The 27,075-nt window shown below is 43.5% G+C and overlaps 1 protein-coding gene across 1 annotated transcript in view; it reads left to right on the top strand.

The window, feature by feature from the left end:
* Window positions 1–3,177: 3,177 nt before the first annotated feature.
* Window positions 3,178–27,075, top strand: part of cntn3a.2 (contactin 3a, tandem duplicate 2) — a gene marked incomplete at both ends in the record, with an annotated part of 34,363 nt that continues 10,465 nt past the window's right edge. Inside the window, 14 exons of the mRNA XM_084553352.1 lie at window positions 3,178–3,232; window positions 3,741–3,876; window positions 6,644–6,819; window positions 8,209–8,304; window positions 8,797–9,000; window positions 9,886–9,988; window positions 10,379–10,563; window positions 12,513–12,649; window positions 14,616–14,745; window positions 15,234–15,384; window positions 16,696–16,823; window positions 18,064–18,233; window positions 20,685–20,802; window positions 25,479–25,637. Of these exons, the coding sequence (XP_084409478.1) occupies window positions 3,178–3,232; window positions 3,741–3,876; window positions 6,644–6,819; window positions 8,209–8,304; window positions 8,797–9,000; window positions 9,886–9,988; window positions 10,379–10,563; window positions 12,513–12,649; window positions 14,616–14,745; window positions 15,234–15,384; window positions 16,696–16,823; window positions 18,064–18,233; window positions 20,685–20,802; window positions 25,479–25,637 (1,948 nt within the window). The remainder of the gene's footprint in view (window positions 3,233–3,740; window positions 3,877–6,643; window positions 6,820–8,208; window positions 8,305–8,796; window positions 9,001–9,885; window positions 9,989–10,378; window positions 10,564–12,512; window positions 12,650–14,615; window positions 14,746–15,233; window positions 15,385–16,695; window positions 16,824–18,063; window positions 18,234–20,684; window positions 20,803–25,478; window positions 25,638–27,075) is intronic.

Genomic DNA, 27,075 nt, shown 5'->3' on the forward strand with positions numbered 1-27,075 from the left:
TCTCTCTCTCGCAGGGAGAAGCTGACTTGATGCGCATAATAAATCATCTCCGCAAGATTCCCCTCTCCAATCTCCAAGCCCAGTTTCAGACCTGGATTTGAAGGCGCAAACAACAGGCGAGAGTCGAGCCTCGTAACTAGGGGGATGTTGCAAATGTGATTCAGCGCAGCAAACAACGTGGGTGTTGTGTCTGTTCGGTGTGTGTGTGTGTGTGTGAGTGTTTTTCTTTTTTTCTTTTTTTTTTTTGGTTGGGGAGTGGAGGAGACGGAGGAGCGCAGCGATATGAAACGCGTGTGTTTATGCCTGCTGCGTTACCCGTTATCTGAGACTGACCACCGGCTCAATTTCACCTGTATGAACGACCTTGCAATTGTGACCGAAATTTTCCTAACGAGGTTTCCATGGAGGATCAATCTGCCGTTGTTGTTTTTTTGCTGAGGGCTGAATTTGTTTCCTTCTGGTCTCAACACATTTCAGGATAAGAGGTAAGACACTGTATATATATTTATATATATACACACACACACACACACACACACACACACACAGCTCATGGGCGCGCTTTGCAATTAATTAACGCGCACACACTAAATTATTGACGCTGACATTTGTGTGCCAAAATATTTGCTCCCTTCCTCCGGCAGGCTGCACATGTCGGCCTTCCTCGCCGTTCCGAATTGGCCCATCAGCTCCTAATGCCACATATTTGATAATGACTGTTTGTTTTAGAGTGGAGCAACGTGACGCGCCCCCTCCCCGACTGCAGCCAATTCCTCCGCACGTCTTCTCCACCGGTCTGATTTTGATTTTTGCAGAGACGTGCGTTCGGAAAGACGCACTTCTTCTTGCTGTTTTCTTTTTGGGTAAGGAGTTGGTTTATGTTTTGTTTTTTTTCCCTCCGTGGCTCAGGCGTGCCTTTTCTTTGTCAAAGTGGTGTAGGGGGTGCAGTTCTGGTGTTGTAGCCTCTGACTGCTCTCGTGATGCCACACTGCAGCTTCAGCTTCACATCAGTTCACCCTCTGAAATGTGAAGCTACAGCCCAGCACCCTTAATCAGGGACAGCCTTGTATTGCATGTATGAACAGGCTGTTTTAAAAGTAACCAAACATGTACTGGTGGGTAATTAAGGACGCTCTCTTGAATGTATTTCAAGGCAGAAATACCTCCAACAAACCTTGAGAAGTATTTCTCTACTAAAGGGGCTTTATGGAGAGATACAGCAATTGGAGAAGGCACGCACACATACACTCAGTATTTGCACCTTGCAACATTCACCAGGTAATTGCATGCTTGTATGCCACAATGTCATCTGTGATGAATGCAGCTCGGGCCTTCAAACTAAGTACACTCCCACTCTTCCAGCTGGGCTATTTGTTCAACCAGCGTTTTAGTTTGACGCTGACAGAGTGGGATGGAGGCGGTGGATATCATGTCTGTACTTTTTTATTTTTTCCGCGTCAGTTAAGCCAGTTTGCCGAGGAAGGTAGCCTCCTCGACTGAGGGTGATTCACACCGTAAAGCTTTCTCACCACCTCCCATGGCCGTCATTATCACCATTATCCGCGAGTGCAAGCTGAGGATGTGCACGTAGGAGGTCACCTATGCTCGGATCTGTGCGTGTGCAGGAATATCCGCGGCACAGTGTGCACGCGTGCACATGCCGTAATCCTGCAACTCTGGAATTTGCATTAGTGAATTAGTCATTCTCACGGTTTATTAAAAAAAAAAAAGAGAACATGGCACGAGCTGTTACACGGTGCCATCCCTGGCAGAACCCCATTACAAATGCAAACCATAACATGCAAAGTCGACAGTGGTGTAATACCCACTGTACCTTTCTCACACCAATCCTGAGGTGCCAGCAGTTTGCACACTGTGGCCCCTATCACTGAGGTATGGCATGCAGGACTCTTCCTGAGAGGAAGCGTACCAATCCAATTTTGCAGACTTTGGGGGAGGAAAAAGGACCGAGCAAACATGAAAGGTATGGAAGAAAATCCTGGCTCAGACCCCACATGTCTGATTTGACATCCAGGCAGCTGACAAACAATTAGAACCTCCATAAGTCGCGCTCTGAACCAGGCTCGCCTCAGGATTAGGCCGCAAATGAGCTGCACATCATGGCTTATGTCTTCTAAATGGAAAGTGAGTGTACTGTGTGAGTGTGTGTGTGTGTGTGTGTGGAGGCCGGCTCGCCTATGTGTCGTTCAAGGCGAGAAAGCAAGTTTGGCGTGTAGGTGTGTGTGTGGGCTGTGTGACATTTAGCAGATTCGTGTTAGTATCTGTCCCTGCCCTTAATATATCTTGAACGCCTCTCGGAAAGGAAATTTGTATTTTGTGTGCGTTTCCGCGCAGGTTCTCCAAGTGCACGCCTTCACCCAGGTGCAGACTGATGCGCAGATATCCGCACAAGCACATGTGTATTAACGTGTGACTCCTCGCTTAACTGCTGTGTTATTGCCGTGTTCGCAGTTGTGTGTGTGTTTGACATTTCATAATTGCATCATTACTCGCTCAGTCTCCTCCTGCAAAGAAGCGCGTGCGCCGCAATTTGCAACACATGCTACAAGCAGACAGACTCTCGCCCTTGATTATGGACCTGGGTGGAATGGCTTCCTCATCAGGCTGTCTTGATTCACCCCAGCATGTGGGAAGACACATGCTGCTGTGGGTGAATCTAATTGATTGGATGGCACCCAATTCCCAGGTCCAAGTCTCCTCAGGCAGCCAGAGAGCGAATCCGTCCAAGTGAAGGATGAGCTTAGGCGTCGGCCGCTCCCATAATAGATTGGCATGGTCTTTCTTCCATATGCCTCTGGTATCACCCTCAGGCATCTCCGGGTGCAGGTTGGCTGCACCACGGGGCACAAAGTGACATTGCATGGATCTTCGCTGGATTGAAATGTGAGAATGGATCCAGAAATGAGACAAATCCGCCCCCAAGACACTTATTGTGGTTACATTTCCACCATCGAAAATCGTAACACTCCCTGTCTTCTCCTCATAGGAATGTGTAGCGTTGGAAAGTGGGATGAAAAGTTTGGTATTTCACAACCCTTGTCTCAACAGGTGACACTCCTCTCTCTCTCTCTCAATCTCTCTCTCTCTCTCCAGAGAACACAAGTGCCATTTCAAAGCTTATTGGATGAAAGTCTCATTTACACTCGGCTGCCAAAGATGACGTTGCCATGGAAACAGCTTCTACTGTTATCAATCATCGACCGTCTGACAGGTGAGCCACCTTTTTTTTTGTGTGAGCGATGATTCTTTTCGCGCTTGGACGTCCACAGTTCGCGGGCTGATGGGCGAGGAGCCGAGAATCGTGTCGGGGATGAGCGGACGGCCCAGGTTTATAAGAACACACCTCGGTATCGATTTCCGTTCACTGCACAGACACGATACTCTCGGTCTACTCACGTTTAAGATCCTCCCGTACATTAAAAGTCTGTTATAATCAAAATTGGCAATAAAGATTTTAAAAAAATAATAAAAATGCTGGAAAACTATTGTTCTACTTCCAAAAAAAATCTTTGGGAAACATTCTCGTTTCATACAGATCACTTGTTTGGAACAATCTGTAACAGAAATAATGTCCATACTTTTTGAAGGGGCGTTCTTATGACTCTTCTTATGACTCTGAATGTATTGTTTCCTCCAGTAGAACAGGGAATAATGGAGGTCTGACTCAAAACGGACCTTTCGCCATCTTTGCGCTCAGGCTGTTACCGTCTCTTTGACAGATTGTCTGGACAGCGGATCATTCCACGGCCCAAGATGGAGGATGGAGCCGGGCGACTTGTTCATTCCTGTCGACTCCATAGAGGAGGAAGCCACTCTGACCTGCGACGCTAAGGGAACGCCCCCTCCACAGTACAGGTGAGAGTGCGCGCAAGGGTAGAGGAACTCGTTCTGAGCCGGCGCTGTTGGAAGAGCACCTTGTTTAGCGCAAAGTACTGGGCTCAAGTGCATGGAGGCATTGTTGCAGTTTATGCAAAAATCGAATAAAAAAATCAGGATATTCATTGTGATTCTTTAAAAATTCAAATACTCAAATTCAGGTTACACGAATATGTTTCTTATGCTATAGTCTGCTTGCTTCCTCTCAGTCATGCAGATCCTGTTTTAGTCATTTATAGAACTGTAAATAAGAATTTGCAAATTGGAACATAACACTTTTCACATGGAAACGAAGGTGCATTCTCTTCTGTTCAGCTTCTCCAAATTAGCCTGAAATGCACTGCAGACAGTCTGAGCTGTGGTTTCATTATACACTAATTCATATTGACTAACAGGCCGCCAATCTGCCTCTCGTCTCACCAGATAGTATCTTAGCGACACACGTGCAGCATCTTAATGATCGCCTCCTCTTAGAGAAAAAAAAAAACGCCACAAGGCCGATGCTAGACACCAGTTGGCACCAACAGGCATTGATTACAAGTGTCTTTGGCGTTTGGAATCACCGCGGCGCGCCGAGCGCGGATGAGCCGAGCGGTAGCGGTGTGGAGCGTGTGCGTTCATTATTTCAGGCTTTTCACATTCCCCGCCTAAGACCAGGTATTTCCATGTACTGATTAAAGGTGAGATGAGCATGTTTAACCGTGGTGTCTTGTCAGGCTTGCTGCGCTAGGCTCTTCATGCCCTCAGCACATCTCTGGCTTCTCTCTTGAAGTGTAAATGGGCTCTCACTGCCCCCCCCCCCACCCCCTTCTTCTCTCTTCCCTCTTTTCCTTTTCCGAGCCACTCCTGTCACTCACGGAGATATGAGATTTTCATAGCATGCACACAGTAGCGGCATAATAACTCGTGGGAGAACGCCAGATCTCGCACAGAAAGGCAGCCGACTCCACAGCAGGCCACAAAAGCGTTGCTGTGTGAGTTTCTCGAAGTCTAAACAGACAGTGACTTGTTTAACCTTTGCTTGACCCCCCCCCCCCCCCCGGAGGTTAAATCCAGCGACCCCCGGACGGCAGGGTCATCCAGGTCTGCTGGAGTTTCTCTGTGGTCTGATCGTCAGAGAACAGGTGTTAACAAAATGAGTTTCAAGCACAGTAATTCAGTTATCCAGTCGCTATTCAATCACCTGCCCTCTGCTCATGGCACCACAGAACAGCAGACGTACTTCAGAGCGGGTCAGAAAGAGGTGAAAATGTTCAATCGGAGTAAAAGAGCTGAGTGGACGCAAACACATAAACACACCGCTGGCTTGTATCGCAACAACATCTCACCTTTTAGGTATTCATTGTGCAGCCTTAAGAAATGCTAGTGTTAATTCCAGTCTATACTGCGACACGGCTGTCAAGTGTAAAGTGTCTACAGCATGGCGGCAAACACTCATCCCGATTGAATGGCTCGGATATATTCTTTAAGAAATTATTTCGTAGGTTAGAGTTGAAAGCGTTTTGGAAAGTTGGCTGCTATGGCTTCCACGTCTTTCATTTCCACTTAACGCACAACAGAAGAATGTGGCTGGAGGAAATAAACAGCTATTTCCTATGCTTAAGAGAGAGAAAAAAGATTGAACATTTTTGAAAAGTGCTCCGTCCTTGAACCCATCAGTGCTCAGCTTCTGAATAGCATTTAAAAAGAGATAAAGGGCTGCGGTGGTGCAGAATCAAATAGGAGCATTTTCTCGGCAATAATGGGACTTGTTTAAATCAATGAATTAACCTTGTGTTTTAAGGGTTCTCGGAGGTGCTTCATTTGTTTGGAGGCGCAATCTGAACCTGCTGTGCAAAGTTTTTTTTTCAAATTCCCACGCCTGCTAAGTGAGTGATGGGTGTAATCGAGAGCGAAAATGAGTTTAAAAGGCGTCCTTTGTTGCATAAACCTACTGTTACCTCTTGCCAAGTGCTAATGCTGGGACCTAATGAGAAGCCAAAGGTGGAATAATGTCACATTATGTAAATATGATGTGACAGAAGAGAGGTGATTGTGGTTAGACGGGTGATAACATCGAGGATGGCTTCGAAAAGCTTTATCTTCCGCTCCCCTTAAATAGCAGAGGACAGCTTTGTGTATGATACTCTTAAGATGAAAATTTAATGATCCCTGTGGGGGAAATGGGATCTCTGCTGCAGCAAGCAGTGATAGAGCTAAATAAAGAAAAATAGAACAGAGAAAGAAAGAAAAAAAAAAGAAATCTACATAAGTAAGAAATTTGCATTTCAAGGATTATATAAACACATAAGCAATAACTCTAGAACATCTGTTAGGTAAACAAATGATATGCAGTGCAGCATTGTGGAATTAGATTGCAGGGACAAAAAAAAGAATTATACAGCAGCCATAAAACATAAGCATGACTGACGGAAGCATGAAGCTATTAATCAGAGGAGGCCATTCTGATGATTAGCCGTAAATTTACTTTTAACTGAACTCCACACGTTTATTAGCTTATTAGCTGCCTTGTCCACGGACGAAGTTTCGCGGCGACGAAGCTCACAGAGCTCCTTTCAACCTGCAGCTCTTTGAATTCCTCAACACACGGCGCAAATCACAGTGTATAAAGTACATTATTCTCTCTCCAAGTGAGTTACCACAGTGAGTTGTGTTCTCCACTCACCTCCTGTCAGATCACTTTGGTGGGTAGAAAGAAATGGACTGCGCGCTTTGCCAGGGACTGATGGTGTCTTTGCCCTCACAGATGGTCGTTGAATGGGACTCTCATAAATCTGGGCCTGGATCGTCGGCGGCGTCTGTCCGGGGGCAACCTCATTATAAGCAGTCTGGACCGCTACCAGGATGCAGGGATGTACCAGTGTATGGCCTACAACACTGTAGGAGCCATCCTCAGCAGGAGAGCCAGCCTGCAGTTTGCATGTAAGTCACAGCCGGGTGTTTTGCTAAGAAAAGGCATTGACGTGTTTGCGGCACTTAACTGGAAACTGTGCACACCAAACTGGAAGGGCGATATTTGCAGTATTTATCAGCGTGTTGCCACTTCGGTGAGGGGCTGCATTAAATGTGAAGTCGCACGGGAACAGTCTCAGTGCAATGACTTGCTTTACTTACGGTCATACATGCAAACCACGAATGATTGCTTCACTTTGTGTTGTTTACCTGAATCGAAAGTCGTTGCAGTCCTTCGGATGTCCTATGGGGTAAAAGTCATCAAAGCCAACTAGCGTTTGAAGAATATCTTAATAAGAAGTGAAGCCTGAAGTGAAAAAGATGGAACATAATATAACGGCGCACCTATAAAAAATAAATAAATAAATAAAAGGAAAGAAAGTAAGAGTGATGCCGGTGAATAAAAGCTGCAGAGGAAACACAGCCCTATATAACGGGGCGCATTAGAGAGAACGCAGCATTTCTTTCACATCACGTACCTGGCGGTGAAACCGGCAAACATCTCAAATGAGAAACCCGAATGAACGCTTATTATTTCGCACGTACTGCTCATTAACGGCTTCTTTTCATGCAGATCACAACAAAACATCTTTTCGCACCTCCGCTCGGCGGCGGCGGTGGTATTTGGCCATGGAGATATTTTTGGCTTTTAAGAGTGTATACCGCAGAAATTTGCAATGTTCAAAAAAAAATAATAATAATGACATTTGAAGTACGATGAGTCAGAAATAATGCCCTGGTTAGATTGGGTAATGCACAAACCTCGCTGATTAGAGTTTCAGATATTTACATTTTGGAAAACAGGCCTTGATGAAATGTGTTTTTGCAGATAAACCTGTGCGAGATCCTGACCCTGAAAACCTATATGTAATAATAATTATAATCATTTAATTTTTAGTTAGTTTTTGTCTTATCTCATTATTTGGATGTGATGCTACAGAATTATAATAATAATAATAATATGTTTAAACTGCTGTAGCTTAAATGAGATTTATTCTAAATATGGTTTTAGTGTTTTCTCATGGCCTAGTGTTATGAGCTCTTGCAACCTATGTGATTACACAGCTTTCATAAACACGCGCAAGATTGGAGTCTGTTAAAAAAAAAAAAAAAAAAAAGCCTAATCTCCGTGTCACGAAATTAATTCTAACATCTCATTTCTTCCCAAACTCTCTTCTGGCTTCCCTTCTCCTCTCCCTCTCAGTCATCGCGGAAGTGCACTTCTCATTACAGCTGTCTTGTGGCTTGGTTTGTGTCAGTGTCTCACTGAAAGCTTTTACTCTCTCCCCCTGTTCCGCTCCCTTGATATGTGAGATCCTGCGGTGATCTTTTCTTTTCATTTTCCTTTTCCCCCCTCAGACTTGGATCATTTCAAAGTTCACATCAGAAGCTCGGTGTCGGTCCGAGAGGGACAAGGAGTGGTGTTGCTTTGTGGAACGCCCACTTCCTCTGGAGGTAAACTCTCCGGCCTTCATCGTAAAAGGTCCGGTGTGTAGGATCTAAAAGGGGCTTCTGTGTGTTCATTAGCGCGCAATCAACTAGAAATGGGAATAATTGTGTTTGGGATATGTTAAAATGAGGCCTTTACGCCCACGCAGGGAGCAGGTATTTCATTAAAGAGCCCATCGTGCTGCGCTTCATGTTTCTGCAGTAGCCCTGAAAGAACAAACCAAACACCGGCTCTAAAAGAAAGTGTTTTTAGCTGCTATTGTAGGTACTCCTACATGCTTGAAAGAGGAAGGTGAAGGTATTCAGGTGGTTGCACTAAATCTGAATGCGGCACACTGGACCTTTAGTCGAAGGCACTGGAGTTATTTACACTTCTGGCGAGATTAAAATGTAATCCTGCCGCCACTGATTAGCCTTCACGTAATCACATTAAACTCTCTTAATCACATTTAATATCATGCGTTATCATGCTCGTGTGCCTCCTTGTTTGTCTTCCAGACCTCACTTATGCATGGGTCTTCAATGAGTACCCGTACTTCGTGCAGCAAGACAATCGGCGTTTCGTCTCCCAGCAGACGGGAAACCTTTACATCGCCAAGGTGGAGCCCTCCGACGTGGGCAACTACACTTGCGTGGTGATGAACAGCGTCACCAAAGGCAAGGTCCAGAGCTCTCCCACGCCTCTGATCCTCAGGACAGACGGTAAGGCGCCGCTCACGGATTGTGACGCGACCGGCGAGCCTTCGCGGCCTCGCATTAGGGACCTCTCGCTTTTGAGGCGGCTTTAATCACGGCCCCGGCGCGAGAGCTCTTTGTGCTGCCGTGCCTCGCCGGTCGTTCAGTCACTGAGCGCTAATGCTTGTAAGTAAACAGTTGCTCCTCGATGTGGGCCAGCCAACAAAGCGCCCCGATCTCCTCTTTGCTGACTTTGCTTTCTTATAATTCGCATTCCCTTTAAAAGCTTTCGCCTACGCTCTCACACGAGTTCTCAGGGCTGTTCTCAGCAGCCTGTTGTTCTATTCTCTTTTACGCTTTCATACAAAGATTGAATAAAGATTGCCTTTGAAATGAATTAAACATAAGTCGTACGTCACTGGACCATTACATTGAGTGTTCTGGTGGCTCAACCAGTTAGTTTCCACTCAGTGTACTGTACATGTCGCTGCATACATTTAAATCCCATTGCGTCACTTTCTGATCCTGTTCTTGACTGTCTTCGCTGAATACTGATATAAACAATGAAACACCAGGGGATGGGAACTGCCCACTCAAGCTTTGAAATAATAGATAAAAAAAAATATAAAATCCCTGGCTGAAAAAAAAACAAGATTTCTCATACGCTGCGTGTATTCCACCAAGAAAAGTTTTAAATTATTCCTGGCTGGGATTTCACTACACCCTGGTGGCTATACACTTAAGTGATGTGCTACTTTGAGCTCACCCATGAGAGAATGTTTGCTCGCGCGTCTTTTATTTCTCCTCTGTTAGTTTTACAGTGCTGTTGTTGTGGCCCATAATGCCCGCCATATTGCTTGTAAGTCATGAATAATGGAGGACTGAGCGCGTTCTTGTGCTTGCTCTTCATAGGAGTGATGGGTGAATACGAGCCGAAAATAGAAGTTAATTTCCCAGACAATGTGCCCGCCGCAAAAGGATCAACAGTTACGCTGGAGTGTTTCGCCCTGGGGAAGTAAGCTGGATTCCTTGAAGCATGTTTTCAATCTTTTAGTCTTTCATTTCAGAAAAAGAAGCCTCCGCATTTCTATACTGCAAAGTTGCTGTTGCAATTATATTTCTTACAGTGTGGTATTAAGCCTTGATTGGTCTGAAACCAAGTCTGAAGCCATGTGAGACAGCTTTTTCTTTTTTTTCTTTTTTTTTTTCTTTGTTGGATTGGGTTAAGTCTGAACCAGTCATCCGCAAGAAATACAGTATAGGCTTTAGCACTCCATCTAGCACTTTATTGCCGGATTGTTACAGACACCTGCAACCTGGGCGACAAGCGGCGGTTTCGGATAAAGGCTTAAAGTGAGCTTGAATCAGAATCCCCCCTGAGGTCTGCTTCCTCTGTCTCTCCCAGCCCCGTCCCAGAAATCACCTGGAGGAGGGCTAACGGCATTCCCTTCCCCAGCAAAGTCAAAATGAAGTACTCAAACGCCGTGCTGGAGATCCCCAGCTTCCAGCAGGATGATACGGGAGGATACGAGTGTGTGGCTGAGAACAAGATGGGGAAGAACACAGCCACCGGTCGCCTGGCCTTTTATGGTACTGTCAATTTTTGTTTTGTCTTGCTGAGAACTAATTCTGGTTGCAATAAGCCCATTTATTAAAGGGATTCTGTTATGTTTTCCCTTATTTTCTCTCATACAATGGCTTTAGAAATTAGATACTGTTCAAATTAGATAGATTCCTGGAGTTCAGTAGAAGGTTTTCTACTTCCATGTCACCACCACCAATATCTATGCATAGTAAATGCATGCAAATGTAAATGCACGCACAAACCTCACCGCTGCAATCTTTGTTGCCGTGCACGGTCGCGTTGTCCACTATCATATTCTGGATGACGAAGGATTTAAGAAAATTTCCAAAAATTAGCAGTTTGATTTGGGCGGCACAGTGGTGTGGTGATTTGCCTTTCTGTGTGGAGTTTGCATGTTCTCCCTGTGTCTGCGTGGGTTCTCTGTGGGTACTCCGGCTTCCTCCCACCGTCCAAAGACATGCTCGTTAGGTTCATTGCTGATTCTAAATTGGCCGTACGCGTGAGTGTGAATGGTTGTCTGTCTCTCTGTGTTAGCCCTGGCGACCTGTCCAGGGTGTACCGCGCCTCTCGCCCAACGGCAGCTGGGATAGGCTCCATCGCAATCCTCCAGAGGACAAGCGATTACAGAAAATGAATGAATGAATGAACAATTAGATGCTTCTTAATACGACAAAACCTGCTAATCTGAAGAAGTGAGCTTTCGTGCTGCACTCACAGTAGCTACGATAGAGCATCAAGAGACGATTCATTTTTAATTAAAGGCCGGCAAAGGGTCGAACCGCCCCCAAACTCAAGCACACCACATGTCAAAGCTCAGCTGGCTTCCACTTTCGGCATCAACTCCAATGATGCAAACTCAGGTCAACCAATCAATGAGAGCTTGAGCAACACTTCGGTATAGGCTTTAACACTCCATCAAACCCTCAGCGACAGTACAGCTGGCGATGTTTGGCCATTTTGCACGTTTTTTGTTGCTCACAGTGCGAACACAGCATGACTTAACTAGGTGATATCGACTGGAGCTAGCTAATGTCGTCTATTTTTTACGCAGGAGATGAGCTCAGAGGCTGCATAACAAGCAATATGAGATAAATAAGCATTTTTTAAGAACTACTAAAATACTCTAGCGGAGTCCCAGTATAAAAATGTGGAGCTCAAAATGAGCATAATATCTCCCCTTTAAAATATATAGAATTACATAAGCTTTATTTTTTGTTTTATTTTGTACTGCCACCATTATTGGGACATCAAGATGTAATTTGGTAATGTGGTAATTGTGATAATTTTAACAGCCCGTTGTTCTACACACAGCCGGAAAACATCTTTATCTTCTACCCCGGATAATAGGCACCGTTGGTTTTAATTTTACTGCAGTTATTACATTTTGGCTTCTTGGCTTGCTTCAGCTGCTGTGTTTCACTGTGAATTTGCGAAAAATGACACCTGTGAAATTGGAATTGACAGTATGTACAGTGCCTGCAAAGTGAGCCGCGCTTATTATGAGCACAGCACTCTGCCCATGAAATTTCCTGAAAAGCTGTAAATATGTAGGAGATGTGTGGCGCTGTGTGCTGGATGGGGTGATGTTTATTATACACAGAATTAAGGTGACAGGTTGGGGTGAGCGCGGATGTCAGGTGCTCCTTCGCCAGGCGCGGGAGCCTCCTGCTCTGTGGTTCAGTGTCTTAATGTTGAGCTTGATTTGCCACAGGCTGCAGACGCGTTTAAGTGATGAAACTGAGCCCACATTCAATCTCCTCTCGTCTCAGCTCATAAAGACAAGCCCAATCTCCTTAAGTTTTATGATTCCCACTGATTGGAGCTGCCAATCTACTCATGCTTTTTCCTTTGAACTTCTTTGGATGCGGCATATTTAATGAGATAATGCTGCTCCCTCGAAATCTGTCCTCTGGTTCGTTTTTTTTTTCACTGGAGGATATTTCTGCATCCTCAGCCAAGCCTCAGTGGATCCAGACCATGAAGGACACGGCCCTGGCCATCGAGGAGAGACTGCACTGGGAGTGTCGAGCCAATGGCAAGCCCAAACCCTCCTACACGTGGCTGAAGAACGGCCAGCAGCTTCTCTCGGAGGTAAATCACCGCCTGTCTTCTGCCACCTACAAGTGTTTCATTTTAAAGACTTAATCTCATCCTTTCATTTGAGAGAGCCTGGCGCAAAGCACGCTGCTGTTTCTCCAAGTGTAATTCAGAGTGAGATGAGAGAGGAGTGTAAACATCTTGCCGGGGTGCGCCAGTGAAGAGACACGGATGTAACTGTCTCCGTTTCTGCTTTACCTTGGCAGATTACACAGTCTTAGAGAGTGGATCAGCGTAGTTCCCGAGAGATTGCTCCATTTCATGTGAATGGGGCTGGTGGTTGTTTTTCATTATTCATGGTGCATGTTTAAGCTTCTTCAGATTTAAGGACAAAGGGCTTAATCTGCTGTGAAATATACTGTATACAACAACACACCTTACTTCAGACCACTAGAGAAATGCACTTAGACTTGCATTTTTTGAGATACTTGGCTAAATCTAAAGCTATACTACGAGACCTGCATATATTGCATAAATTAATTTCTGCTTTAAACTGTCATAGCAAACAACTGCATGATTAAGCTCAGTTGTCTGTGGTGACATCCTGCACTGGCTCCCGGTATGCTTTTTATGACATCCAGCAATGATTTCCATTTTCCAGAGCTGAAGAGTGGAGCAATTGCAGCAGCTGAGAGTACGGGGGAGCCTCGAGCAGAGAAAGTTATGAATGTAACTTGTGAATTAGGTTTCGTGACTTAAGCGTCACTAGTCTGGCGTAACTGTTTGGATTTCATTATGGGGCGTGTTTCAACCAACACAGAGAAAAAATACCTTTGCATGCAGTTGATAGTTCTACAGCCAATCAGAGCCATTTGTTGTGAACAAATTCCACTCCATGGAGTCGCTTTTTTTACGCTTCTGTCCATCACCACATAAAACCTGTGAAAAGAATTTGATTGGCCCGACAGATCTTGACTGAACCATAATCGACCAAAGACCAACTTTACGCCTCATAAATTTGGTGCGAATATTTGGTCTGGGTTCCAGGTTAAAGTGTCTCTTGTGGTCAGGAACAACGTAAAGAATAACTTATGAAGGATCCAGTGCAAACACCTATTACCACTGGTGTGGCTTTATCTCGAAGGGACTTAGGAGTTGTAGAGTGTGGTCATACGTCATTCGCACACCGGCAGTGTTTGTGCAATTCGTTTTGCCGCCAGAAGGGGGAGACATACGCTCCGCACTTTACCTTTAAGACTCTGCTGAGATTTGTTTTCTTAGACTCACATTGTGCTCGGGATGAGGCATATCTCTTCTCACTAGAAGAACTAGACTGCAATAAATAATCATCCACCCATCCATCCATCCATTATCTATAACTGCTTAGCTTGTGGAGGGTCACAGGGGGCTGGAGCCTGTCCCCACTAGTGGCATCATGCGAGAGGCAAAGAACACCCTGGACTAGTCACAAGTAAAAGTATAATGTCATAACTAAAACTTTATGAATATGTATCCTGGTGCAAAATATAGATCACGACAGCTAGAGTTACAGTATTTAGTTTACATGTGCAGTAAATGCTCAGTGATAAAAAATACACATTCTACAGCATTATATATGATTCAGTTTAATTCTGTTGCAAAAACTTTACATATAATGCCTCAATAACACCTTTTTTGATGATTCAAAAGCAAATTTTATAATGTGAAACTGTTCAGAATCGCAGACACAAATCATGCAAGCTCAGTTTTCACAAGAGTGGATCCTTAAAGCAGTGCCAGCCAGCCAGCTAAGACAGGTTTACCTGATGGTAAGAAAACAAGCAAGGAAACAGAATGTGGTTTGTGGTCTGACTGATTAATTAAGTAGAACATACAGTAACCTTGATTTGATCTATGCCTATTGACGGTGTCTCTGCTCCAACTCAATGTTTACTGAGCTTTGCCAGAGCGTGCTGCTCAAAGCAAAGCCTACCTTTAAGTCCTAAGCAATAATTACTTTCTTTCGTCCCTGCCTCCACAGGACAGGATCCATGTGGACGACGGAGTCCTGTCAGTGTCAGTGCTGACATTATCTGATGCTGGCATGTACCAGTGTGTGGCCGAGAATAAACACGGACTCATATATTTTGCCGCTGAACTAATGGTTTTAGGTAGGATGGCATTTATCGTTCTCTCTTAAATCCTCAAATCATTGTTGCCAAAGAATCTTAAAGGTCATCTTACTGTCATTCTTAAAGGTTGTCTGGATTAGCGGATAATGGGGTCACCTGGGGCGGTTTTGCGAGGTCAAAACATTTAAATAAATCTTTTGCTTTGCTGTTGTGTTGACGACGTCGTGATGGATACTCGATTCCTGGCTGAACAGTTAACATGATCTTTTAAAGTGAAGCCATTTATAAGTTACAGTATTTCATGCTCAGAAAGGTTTACTTTGTAAGTCTCTTTCATACAAACAAAATAGTCTAACACTCACCAGCAGCGCTTTGATTTTCTATGTATTTAACTCCCACAACACATGTTTAAAATGTCTGTCTTCATTACTTTACAATTTGATGGTTTAGCAGATCAAACAGCAGAATGCTTCGAGTGCCCGGTGGGCTTTGCTGCAGTCTAAAGTCAGTTTACTCTTTCCCTTCAGCCTCTCCTCCAGACTTCACAGGGAACGTCCTCAGAGCTTTGCTCAAAGCTAAGGCAGGAACTACAGTGACTTTAGAGTGCAAACCCCAGGCCTATCCCATCGCCAGCATTTTGTGGAAGAAAGGAAACCTGCCCATCCACACCAATGACAGGTAGTGACTGTACTGAAGGTTATTCTAAGTGTAGAGTGAATCTTCTTCTGTAGCAAGAGACAAAAAAATCTCCATGAATTACACATAGGATTTATGTCGATAAAGAGATCCATCCATCTATCTATCTATCTTATACATGTACAGAATATAGATTTATATACAGTATCCATATACTGATCAGTCACAACATTAAAACCACTGACAATAGAAGTGAATAACATTGACCATCTTATCACAATACAGTGTTCTGCTGGGAAACTTTTGGACCTGGCATTCATGTGGATGTTACTTAGACATGTGGCACCCACCTAGACCAGACCAGGCACCCCCACCCCATAGCAATGACACTCCTTGATGGCAGCAGCCATCCCCAACAACTCAAAAAACCTGAAGAACAGCACAAGGTGTTGACCTGGCCTCCAAATTCACTAGATCCCAAACTGATCAAGTGTCTGTGGGATGATCCACAGATACTTGATCCAAAGCAAAGGCCGTAGCAGTATTAGGCAGGTGGTCATAATGTTGTGCCTGATCGGTGTATATATATATGCAGGCATCTTTCCAATGTAGGCCTCCCTGCTTGACATTTGCCTCCAAGCTATTTCTTAAAGATTTACACTTTATTTAACAGTTGTCAAATATATAATAACAGCAAAGAAACTAAAAGTATATTGGCGCAGGTTGGATGGTTTCCACAAAATAAATGACCAGCTGACAAACTCGAATATATTTAGGAATAGCTCTGTGGTGCGTGTCTTAGCTCGAACATTAACTCCGTCCCAGCAAATCCTATATCACAGTTCTGCTTAGATCAGCATGAATATACAGCTAGAATCTCTTCTCAGTTCTGTTAAGAAGCATTATCTTTTTAAATGGAAAAAAACACAAGTAATTCACGGCACTATCCGTACAGCATAAAATAAATGATGTGCCTCTTGCTGTATACTACTATATATATATATTTTATATTCTTTCCTAAATATGGTCCCATGGTGGTCCAAGGGAAATTGGCGGGTCTTCATCTCTCTATTTGTAGCGATGCACACACATAAACAGATTTATTTTTATTTTTTTGATAGAAACAATATCAGGATAGGATTATTCTTTATTCCAGCTCTGCTCATTTTAAGCCTTGTTTGGTCTAAACAAGATTCACTCCACACACGCATGCCTCTTAACTGCAGGACGTCTGTGATTATGTAGAATTCTGGGGGAAAATCCAGCAGCCCGTGTTTATCCGATGGCAAAACGAGCCTTCGTTCGTGGAAGTCGGACTGTAAACGGCCGTCTCTGTTTGTACACTCCCTATAGGATCACGCTTTCCCCAGATGGAACGCTGAGGCTTGCCAACGTGAGCAAGTCCGACGCGGGCAGCTATACATGCTTCGCCAGGAATAGATTTGGCATGTCAAGTACAACTGGAAGGCTCCTTGTCACCGGTAAGCTCCGCTGTTTTGCAGACCGTGCACACACTCCACTTAGTAAGCAGAATGTATTGCTCAGTATGGATTAATGCGCAAGAGAGAGTTACTGTACCGCAAAGGACTTGGGTCAATAACTAGCGGGTAGGAAATCTAAACAAACTCGAGGCATGTGTCAAAACTTTGGAAAGTCTTTATCTATAAGAGTGGAGTCTTTGCATAGTAAAGGCGGTAACGGTCAACAAAAGCACCTTAAATAAGAAAAAAAAAAAGTGTTACATTTTTTATTGAGCTGATTTGTCTGGCTGCATTTTGCAGTAATGCTTTTTTTTTTTCTTTTAAAGGTGTTTGACAAAATACTCCATCATTGTTTTCCCTCAAAGCAACTGAAATTGTGTGTGTACTGCAGCAAATGAAAACGCCCTAAGTGGAAGCAGTGAAAATCATTAGCGAGGTGGTGTACAGACACTGCTGTTATTGAGAATACTTAAATGTTCTCTGACTTTCTTTCACGTTTTATTAATGTGCTGAATTGATATTGTTGTGACGCTTTTTTTTTAATTCAAAGGATATTTTTCATAATGCAGTCCGTTACACAGAACCATGGCCCAGACATTGATTATTACTAGCCTAAGAACTGACGGGACTTTTTTTTTTTTTTTTTTACATGTGATTTATTATTATAAATCCCTCTATGCAAGGTAAGATGTTAGGGCAAAAATCCTCTTCCTTTGTGTCGTACCTTCTTTATTTGAATCCTGCAGATTCATTATCGTGACTTTTGAAGCACAGAAGGCTTAGCCAAATGACTGCTCTGGAAGACTTTAAAGCAGTACTCCTCTTTTCTTTTCCCTTTTCTTGTAACTGGATGCACAGAGCAGCCCATTACGTGAAGTTTTTATCTGATCCGAAGTGTATTGTAATTGCTATCAGGATTTCAGAAGATTAGGCGAGCCGTGTCATCCTGGAGCATTACGCCATTTGAGCGGTGGCGGGCCGCATGTTATCACACATTATTTGACTGAGACTTTCATGAGGCCCTCCTTTATAAGTCGGCGCTGCCTGTGACTCACTGTAATACAGAGCGTGCTCTTGTGTCCCGGCCAGCATTGTATTAGCGGCCAGCCTTCATCTTCAGAAAATCAACAAAAGGACTGCTCATCCTCTTAAAATGAAACGTCTCATGTTCCGTATGAGATTGGCACCTTCCAATTCAAAGAAATGACACCCTCTTTTTTCTTTTTTTAATCTTGGCCAGATCCAACCAGAATCATCCAGGGGCCGGTGGACATGGAGATCATTGTGGGCGAGAGCATTGTGTTACCTTGCCAGGTTTCCAGTGACCCCGTCCTTGATGTGTCTTTCTCCTGGGCCTTCAACGGACAGCTCATCGCCAAGGGAGACGGTCACTTTGAGCTAGTGGGAGGGGTGAGTGACCCGCAGCCGTACTTCGTGAGGACGTGCGAATGGGCAGTTGGCACCTCTTTCCATCTTGCTTCGCTCCATCCCTGCTATTAGTTTAAAAAAGGACATCTAGCTTGACATGATGATATTTCTAGAAGAGCTTTACTGTGGCCATCCTTTTTGCATTTTCAAAACGATCCTTAAAGGGGAATTACTATTTTTTACAACCTGGACCTTATTTCTGGCATAAAATATGATCCTTTTACTCACCCATGTAACTTTGGTGTCATTTGGAGTCATTCGGATGATATTTACAGCCGCATATATCCATATAGTGGGAGTGACTGGGGCACCGAAACGCAGCCTCTAAATAACGCATTATCTGCAGCTAAACTCATTCACCAATATTTTGTTATGATATGCTGGTGCTATTCCCCGTTGAGTCCGGAGTTACCTGTTATCTATTCGCGGCCGTGCAGCGGTTTGTTGTTCTTTGGCCAGCTGTTCCTCTCTCTGCCTCCACATCCTCTTTTCAACGAGCTCATCATCCGTATACTCTGGCTCAAAACGGTAAGGACGTCGATCATAAACAAAGTCGTCGTCCACAACCTCAGAATTGGAAAAAAATTCAGCCATGTTGCAAAAAACTAGCAGTAGCAAATTACAGGTAAACAAGCTGTGCGTGGCGCTCAGAGATGACATCATCCAGGCCAGAAGTTAGTAAGTCAATCTACAGACCCCGGATGATGATAACAGGTAACTCCAGACTCAACGGAGAATAGCACTAGCGTATCATAACAAAATATTGGTGAAATTAACGAGTTTCGTGGCAGATAATGCGTTATTTAGAGCGTTTCAGTGCCCCAGTCACTTGAACTAAATGGATATACATTGATCTAAATATTGTCCGAATGACTCCAAATGACACCAAAGTTATATGGGTGAGTAAACGATCATATTTTATGCCAGAAACAAGGTCCAGGTTGTAAAAAACGGTAGTTCCCCTTTAAAGACACGATGAAAAAACAAATAAAAAAAAAATTTAAATGAAGTGATGCTGGATCATTTAAACCAAGGGTGTCAAACTCATTTTAGTTCGGGGGCCACATACAGCCTAATTTGACCTCAAGCGGGTTGGACCAGTAAGATAATAGCATAATCTCCTATAAGTAATGACAACTCCAGGTTTTTTTCCATTTTCCAATACATCCAACAAGAAAATTAGGAGAATGTTTACACTTAATAAACTATCCTTTAAAAAAAAAATGGGCACATTGCTCTCTGCTGTTTAGTATTGGGTCTCTGTGTTGTGTCCTGTCCACTTCTCTTACTAAAACAGTTGACAAATTAGGGATAGCAGTTATTTTCATTGAAAAATTGCAGTCTTCTATGTCATTTTCACACTATGCAAATTCATGGTGCGGGCCAGATTACACCCTCTGGCAGGCCACTTTTGGGCCGCGGGCCATATGTTTGACACCTGTGATTTAGACCCTCAAAGCCAATTGTATTTTTGTGAATGGAAAAGGCTGCCGTGTCAGATTACACTTCCTGCCTAAAAGTCACCGTGTAGGTAATGCACGAGTTGTTGAGCCGCTGTGACAGGTTGTCATCTTTCTGAGTACACTTCTCCAAACGCGAGCTCAGTCTTCTGAAGAAAGCCATTTTTTATTTTATTTTTTTAATACTGCGGCTGGTCTTGGATTCTCTTTAAATTCTTCCTTGACATGGCCTGCTGCACAGCCCCTCATAACGGGAAGGCGGATAAACATTGTTAGAGACGTCTTTTGAAGGAATCAAAGCATGGCAGGGACCCAAATGACAAAACACTTTCAGAACATCCTCAACCCCCTTTGAGATTACTCGTTCTTCTTGTGTGCGTGTTTGACTGACAACGCTCTTATCTGAAAGGAAGAGACTCCTTACCCAGAAATGCTAGAATGTCCCCAGTCCAAAGAGATTATCAACCCAACTTTGCTGCTTCAGGGAAATTAATTTCCATAATTAAACCACATTGGCTCTGCTGCCACGTTTCCCTGCCAACGCCAAGAGGACGATTTCACCACTAATTTACTATTTGCTGCTTACGGGTGTCCTCTCAGATGAGGACTTAGAGGATGTTTTTTCCCCCTCTCCGATCAAAAGCAAAAACTGCTCGCTGAACTCAGTTGTAATAGCTTAGTGTTGAAGGTCACAGTGATAATAAGAAATAGCAGAGATACAAAAAAACATTCACTGCACACAAGTTTTGGGAATCCTTGCCTTTATTCTTTTAATCCCTGTTAATCAGCTGTTCGGTTGATGATATTTTCTGATATTTAGTTTTTCTCCTACAAAATGCTGTAGCTACACCTGCAAACGCTTTCAGGACAGCTATTTCATGCACCTTAAATATGCCTCACTACATTCTTTAATAAGCTGTCACAGGGGCTGTTATCTTTCATGCTACATAAAGCTTTCTTTCCTCCCTGGTAGAGAACAGCAGGGGATCTGATGATCAGGAACATTCAGCTTTACCACGCCGGCAAATATATCTGTGTGGTGGACACGGACGTGGAGAGCCTGTCAGCCGTGGCTGTATTGATTGTGAAAGGTAAGAAAACCTCCTCTCTCCTCTGCAGTCCCTAATTAAAACAGCCAGGATTGTTTAATGGTTCCTGCTTTTAAAAAGGAGATATAAAAAAATCTAGTCTCCGCTGTGGAGTGGGTTTAAAAAGATATCTGCAGTCTTTAAGTGCTACTAAACAGAGCTGCGTTCGAGATATTTGGAGGCATTATATGTTACTGATAAGATAAAGGATGCTGACTTTCGGGGTGGGTAATGTTTGCTTTGGCTTTTAAACTCAAATGGGTGCCTTTTAGACGGTTATTGCAGTGCGACTAAAATGCCCATATTCTCATGAAACTCATTCTGGATATCATCAGAATCCGCAGTTTTTATGGCCGGATTATTTCCAGCAGCAGTTGCTTGATTACAAACAGGGGAGGCTCGCTCCCATTTTACATTTCATTCAAGGGCGTTTGTGAAAGCAGAAAACTTGACAAAACTGTGTGAAATTCAAGGAATACCACTTATGAATCTTTTAGGAGGTTTGTTTTTCTTCCCTTTCTCTCCCTTTAACGACCAATACAGTTGCAATGCACTTGACAGTGGGATGTTTAGATGCCTGTCTGTGTTCACTCATGCAGTATGTATAGCTCCGGAGAGACGCAATTGTCGAGAGCGACGGCGGGCAGAACAAAATAACTTTTGTTACACATTTCAGGGAGTGACAGGTTTGTATTGCGTTGCAGGGTGAAAGCTAGGCAACGTCTCTGGCTTAGATCAATACGCCAAATAGCCCAGCAAATTGACACTACGCAAATATGTTAAATGTCAGAGGAGGTGAGGGATGATTTTGGTGTCAAGTTTTGAAAAGGTTGGATCCATATCTTTATCTCGTACGGATACCCACCAGTGATTCAACTTTGCGCGCTGAAGATCTTCAGCTCTCCTTTTCCAAAACGTCTTGAGGACAGTGTTGAAATAATGCCGAATGCGTTAGCAAGGCCAGGGAGATGGATTGCCTGCGCGCTGACGGGAGACAAACTTGACTGTGACTCAGATTGTGCATTATTTACACTTCCTGCTCACGGCAGCTGTCATGGGTGTCTCATTGTTTGGATCAAATGGCTTCAAATGCTGGGTGGCAAGGCATGAAGCTGGATAGAAAACCAGCCATGGAGGGTAAAATGAGTATTTTCTTGATCACTGCAGACCTTTAACAAACAGGGATCACATGATGATTATTTTCCAATTGAAGCTGTCATTGTCCTGCTGGAACGCCACTTTCTTTATACCTGTGACCCATAAAGGACAAAAGAAGTGCTTTCAAACAATGTGGAGCAGCATACTAAGCGCTAAGCACATTGATGTATGTCAGGGTCGGGCGGTCTGCCTCATCCACCGCCTGGCTTATATTATATTCTTAAAATTTATATTATATTCTTATTTAAAAGGCTATTCTCAGTCTGCTTCCATCCATAACTATGGAGATACATCATTCAAAAAAAGTATTAAAAGACTTTTCTCTATTATCCGTCTTTAAAGTCTGAACTCAGCTGTGAATAAAGCATTTAAATACACTTTAGATATACTGAAATGGTGTCTTTGTCAGGAATCCGTTGCGAAATTCCTTAAAATCTTAGGGAGCCGGTCTCACTGAATAGATCCGTTTTAAATGCACATTTGGCTGATGTTTTGCCTGACTCATTATCTCCCTGTTGGGGCTTTGAAATGAAAACTTGCATTGAACAATCACTGAATATTTTTGTAATTTGGTTATTTTTGTGCACTGTACGCCTGTAATTCTTCCTGAAACCCTGTCATTTGTGTCGCTGCCAGGGCTCTCTTCAAAGCAGAATTTATCCTGGTGAAATAAAAAAAATCTAAAAACCATGAATCAACTTGCAAGCACATTACAACAAAAAAAATGTTTTCACGCTTAATTTCTGGGGAATAGCACTAGCGTTAACATATCATAACAAAATGTCGGTGAAATGAACGAGTTTCGCGGCAGATAATGCGTTATTTAGAGGCTGCGTTTCGGTGCCCCAGTCACTCCCACTATATGGATATACGCGGATCTAAATATCGTCCGAACGACTCCAAATGACACCAATGTTATATGGGTGGGTAAACTATCGTATTTTATGCCAGAAATAAGGTCCAGGTTGTAAAAAACGGTAATTCCCCTTTAAGCGGCGTTGGACAGAAGTGTAATGGTGACAAGTCGTACATGTCATCTGAGCGCCATGGAGTTGAATTTGTTCACAACAAACCAGCTCTGTTTTGCTGATTTCATATTGACTATGCCGGGCTAAAGGCTCATTTAAGACAGCGTAAAACTATACGCACGTAGCCTATGCACGTAGCCTATGCACGTAGCCTACGCTAGCGCTAGCCATTTGTACTCATCAGTCTGGCTCGCCCTGTAAAAACACCATGCCAGTCGGGTTCATTTTAGTTTCTACTTCCTGCTTCACTTTCAACAATGCCGACTGAAACTTTTGCAGAAATTTAGCCGAAGACGAGTCGTACATGTTTGTCTCTCAGAACCTCCTTGGTTAACCTTTCCTCACTGTCTTCCATCTTTATTGATCCAAAACAGTCCATTACAAAATTGCAGAGATGGAGAAGCGGCCGGAAATACTAGAGCAATAGTTACTACTAAATGGACCAATAACAGCTCTCGCTGTCTGTGTCACCACGGCACGTAGTTACACAAGGAATGATTTCAGTTTAGTTTCCGTTGTTAAAGCACACCTTAAATGATTGGGTAACATGTTTCTCCAGCTTAAAGCATAAAAAACTTGTAAATGCACTTAGTCACTTTCCACCAGCGTGTTTTAATTTGGACAAATTTTTCTCGAGAAGTTGTTTTGGAGATCATTTCATTTTCTTTTTAACAAGATTTTCTTTTGAGAAAAGAGGCTGAAATCTTTTGGATGAGTCACTCGAAACCATGGCAATCTAAATCAAATCTATCTCGCTGTAAGAGATAAGGAAGGCTGCTTAAAGGCTACTATAGACATGACAGAGCTGCCGACATGACGTCAGTGTGTCTGCAGCAGCATGTACAGTTACGATCATAGTCTCGATAATGGTGGATATTGGTGTTATTGGCAATAGGCGCAGTCTTGCAATCATGTATATTAGCCGACTCAATAATTTTAGCGGGCTGTTATTTCCGATCCTGCTTGGCTCCTCTCCTCTCGCAGCGCTGAAGGTCAATGATAATCGCTCCTGACACAAAGACTCTTGAGTGATCATCTGGGTTCTTGTATTTTATTTATTTATTTTTTCACAATGGCATGGAAAATGTTGTAGATGCCACTCCATGATGCCTCACAAACACTCCACTGGTGGTGATGGTGGTCATGGAGAAGGTCACGGTGCGAGGATAACATCGTGGTCATTAGCATGCACACCACTTGGCGAGCACTCGTGTTTGCTGGACAGTTGCAGCATCGCCATTATCCTCGGAGATACACCTCGCATCAATCAGTACAACCCTGTTTTAAACGTTATTATTACATCCCTTTTTTACTAATGCTGTGTGTTGGATTCACTTCCGGTGCGCTAGTTTCACAAGTCTGGGTCATATTCCGTTCAGATGAAAAATAATACAGCAGTGTCTGTAAATACAGCCAAGATATTAATTTTCCCCGTGGCAAGTTCACAATAAAAGCTCAGATAGTCTGTCCATATTAATAACAGATTATTTGAACACCCTCGAGACACTGACAGCACCCTCTTGCCTCCGCCAATGAAATATAATTAAGAAGATAAAGAATTGATCCTTGATTGTGTGTCCCATTAATATGTATTAATGAGGCCAGTGTATTAAAGTTTGTTTTTTTAATCAAGAGCCGCTAATGAGTTTCACAAAGATCAATATCTCCAAAGCTAGGGCTCTAAGGCCAGATATACGAGGGCAGCGCGTTCAAGGCTCCTGCAGACAAAAAGATGTACTTCAGCAGTTACTTGTGCTCACTGAGTGCAACCTGATAAATCCTCACGCACATGCATTAATCATAAAGCACATGCATACTGCATGATCGTAAACAAGGAATCATTTGTTTGCGCTTCCCGAGCATTGATTGTTTACTGAAATGATAATTTAACGCTTAAATAATTCGAATATTTCGCTTCAGATCAGGAGGCACTTCAGAGCCGAGCAGAGCTAGGGGCGTTATTATTCTGCGGTCTGTCTCACAGCTCTCCAGTGGTCCATTATTTCTGATGAGCCGACAACAGGAAACAGTAGATGAGGCTAAAGTAAAACATCACACCGCTTAATTGGTGGGATAATGAAAATAAATGATAAAACTCCGGTTCTTTGGGCCTGCGAGGCGCTGGTTCATCTTTTACCTTTTAATTTGACTCCCTGCATCTACTTACGTCTGCGGTTCCATCGATCAATTACCGGGACGACCGTGAAAGGGAAGGATTACAAGTTGGGTGAATATTGGAGAATAAATCTTGAATTAACTTTTAATTCCTTGTGAAGGGCACTGCTTCTTCTAAAACCGAAGGCTTTTTTTAAAATGTTCCTCTTGCTCGATGTTGATTTCAGGATATAAAGGCTATGTAGCAGTATAATTTCAGCGGAAGTGTTGGGGGGGGTTTATGCAGATGTACGTGTACGCATTCACGTCTGCATTCTGTAGTGTCGTCTCTGCAATGCTGCGAATACCTCACAGTGTCTGTTCCTGTGATTGAGCCAGGCCCCCCCAGCCCTCCAGACTCGGTGACGGTGGAGGAAGTGACAGACAGCACGGCCCAGCTGGCGTGGAGCCCCGGCAGAGACAACGGCAGCCCCATCACCAATTACCTCATTCAGACCAGAACTCCCTTCACCGTGGGCTGGCAGAGGGTTAACACAGGTAACCCAGATGAATTTTCCTCTTAAAGCTCATGTGACGTTATTCAGATAATTCACAGACACCCCCCCCCCCCAGGAAGAGAGGTTCTGCGTTTTCTCCTCCCCTCTTTGGCAGGAGGTCAGAGTGTAGGGTCAGCTATAGAACGAGGACTCTGGAGATGGTTGGCATTCAGGGTCTTCACCCGAGAGACCTTGAGGTCAATATAAAAGCTCGCTGCTTTTATATTATTTCAATTAAACCACTTTAATGGCCTTCTGTGCACACCAGCCTCGGTCAAAACCACCGTCCTTTTTTATCCGCTCAGGTCAAGTGGGCTTCTCTGACATCTGCTCTTGTTGTATAAAAGCTGAAAGCATATGGTGTGAATTTCTTTTTACAAAAGCCCCTGCAAAAATGAAATACCTTTTTATTTTATCAATGCTATTGGCACAATTCGTCATCCTGATGGCTGATTTCATGCTAAGATTCAAAATTCATATACACTGTTGCCCGTGAAATGGAAATAGAAAAGAATAGAATAAATGATGTTAAGGCAAGGTACTGTAATTTAACCTCCACAACCGAAGGGCCCTGTACGGGGTACCGGTACTGGGGCCTGCTGTCTATACGGATGATCTTCAGCTGTGCCAAACTAGCCAAAGTGAAGAGAAAACCTAAACAGGCCTCTTCTAAAACCTCACTTAAACTTCTTCGTTTCACTTTATTTGCGTCAGTCTTCCAGCTAGTAATGTTGCTGTTTTTCAAAAACAGCTGAAAACAAGCACAACTGGACTTCCTTGAAGGTGTTTCACAACTCATCCAAGAAGTTTGTGCGAATTTCTGATGAGCAGCACCCAAAGATGTTCCTATTAAAACCCGCAAGACTCCCCACCAGTCTTTATGAACATGAAGAAGCTACTGAGATGAGTGTCTAAAAAGTCTTCAAGTAACTCTACAGGTCCAGTCAGCCATGGTTTGCAGCTGTTTCGGATATATACGTTGACCTGGATGACTGAGAACCTCCTCAAGATGTTCATCTACTCTGACCCACGTAACATATAGCCTCATCCTGGCACCTCTGCAGTGAACTTACCTTTATTGTGAGGCAAAAAGCAGACAAACAAACCCCGCAGCTGCTCAGATAGATTCCACTTATTTTGTTTTTTTTACCAGCAGGAGTTTGAGAAAGTGGCCTGTGCATTTCACCCAAGCCTTAGTATTTAGAACAACACCTCAGACAGTCACAACTCAATACCAAAGCTCAGACCACATTGAACATTTTCATTATTCACGCAAGAAAGTCTACAAGTCCAGTTGCGCTTGTTTTCACAAGTGACAAGGTGATTTATTTTTGATAGATAAAGTGTATATCTTTATAACTTTACTTAACAGTCCTTTCCAAACATATAACTGGTGTGTATAAATAGGAATAAAAAGAGGAATGTGTCTGAAAACAAAA

The sequence above is a fragment of the Chelon labrosus genome (assembly GCF_963514085.1).
Source record: "Chelon labrosus genome assembly, chromosome: 10".
Classification (NCBI taxonomy): Eukaryota; Metazoa; Chordata; class Actinopteri; order Mugiliformes; family Mugilidae; genus Chelon; species Chelon labrosus.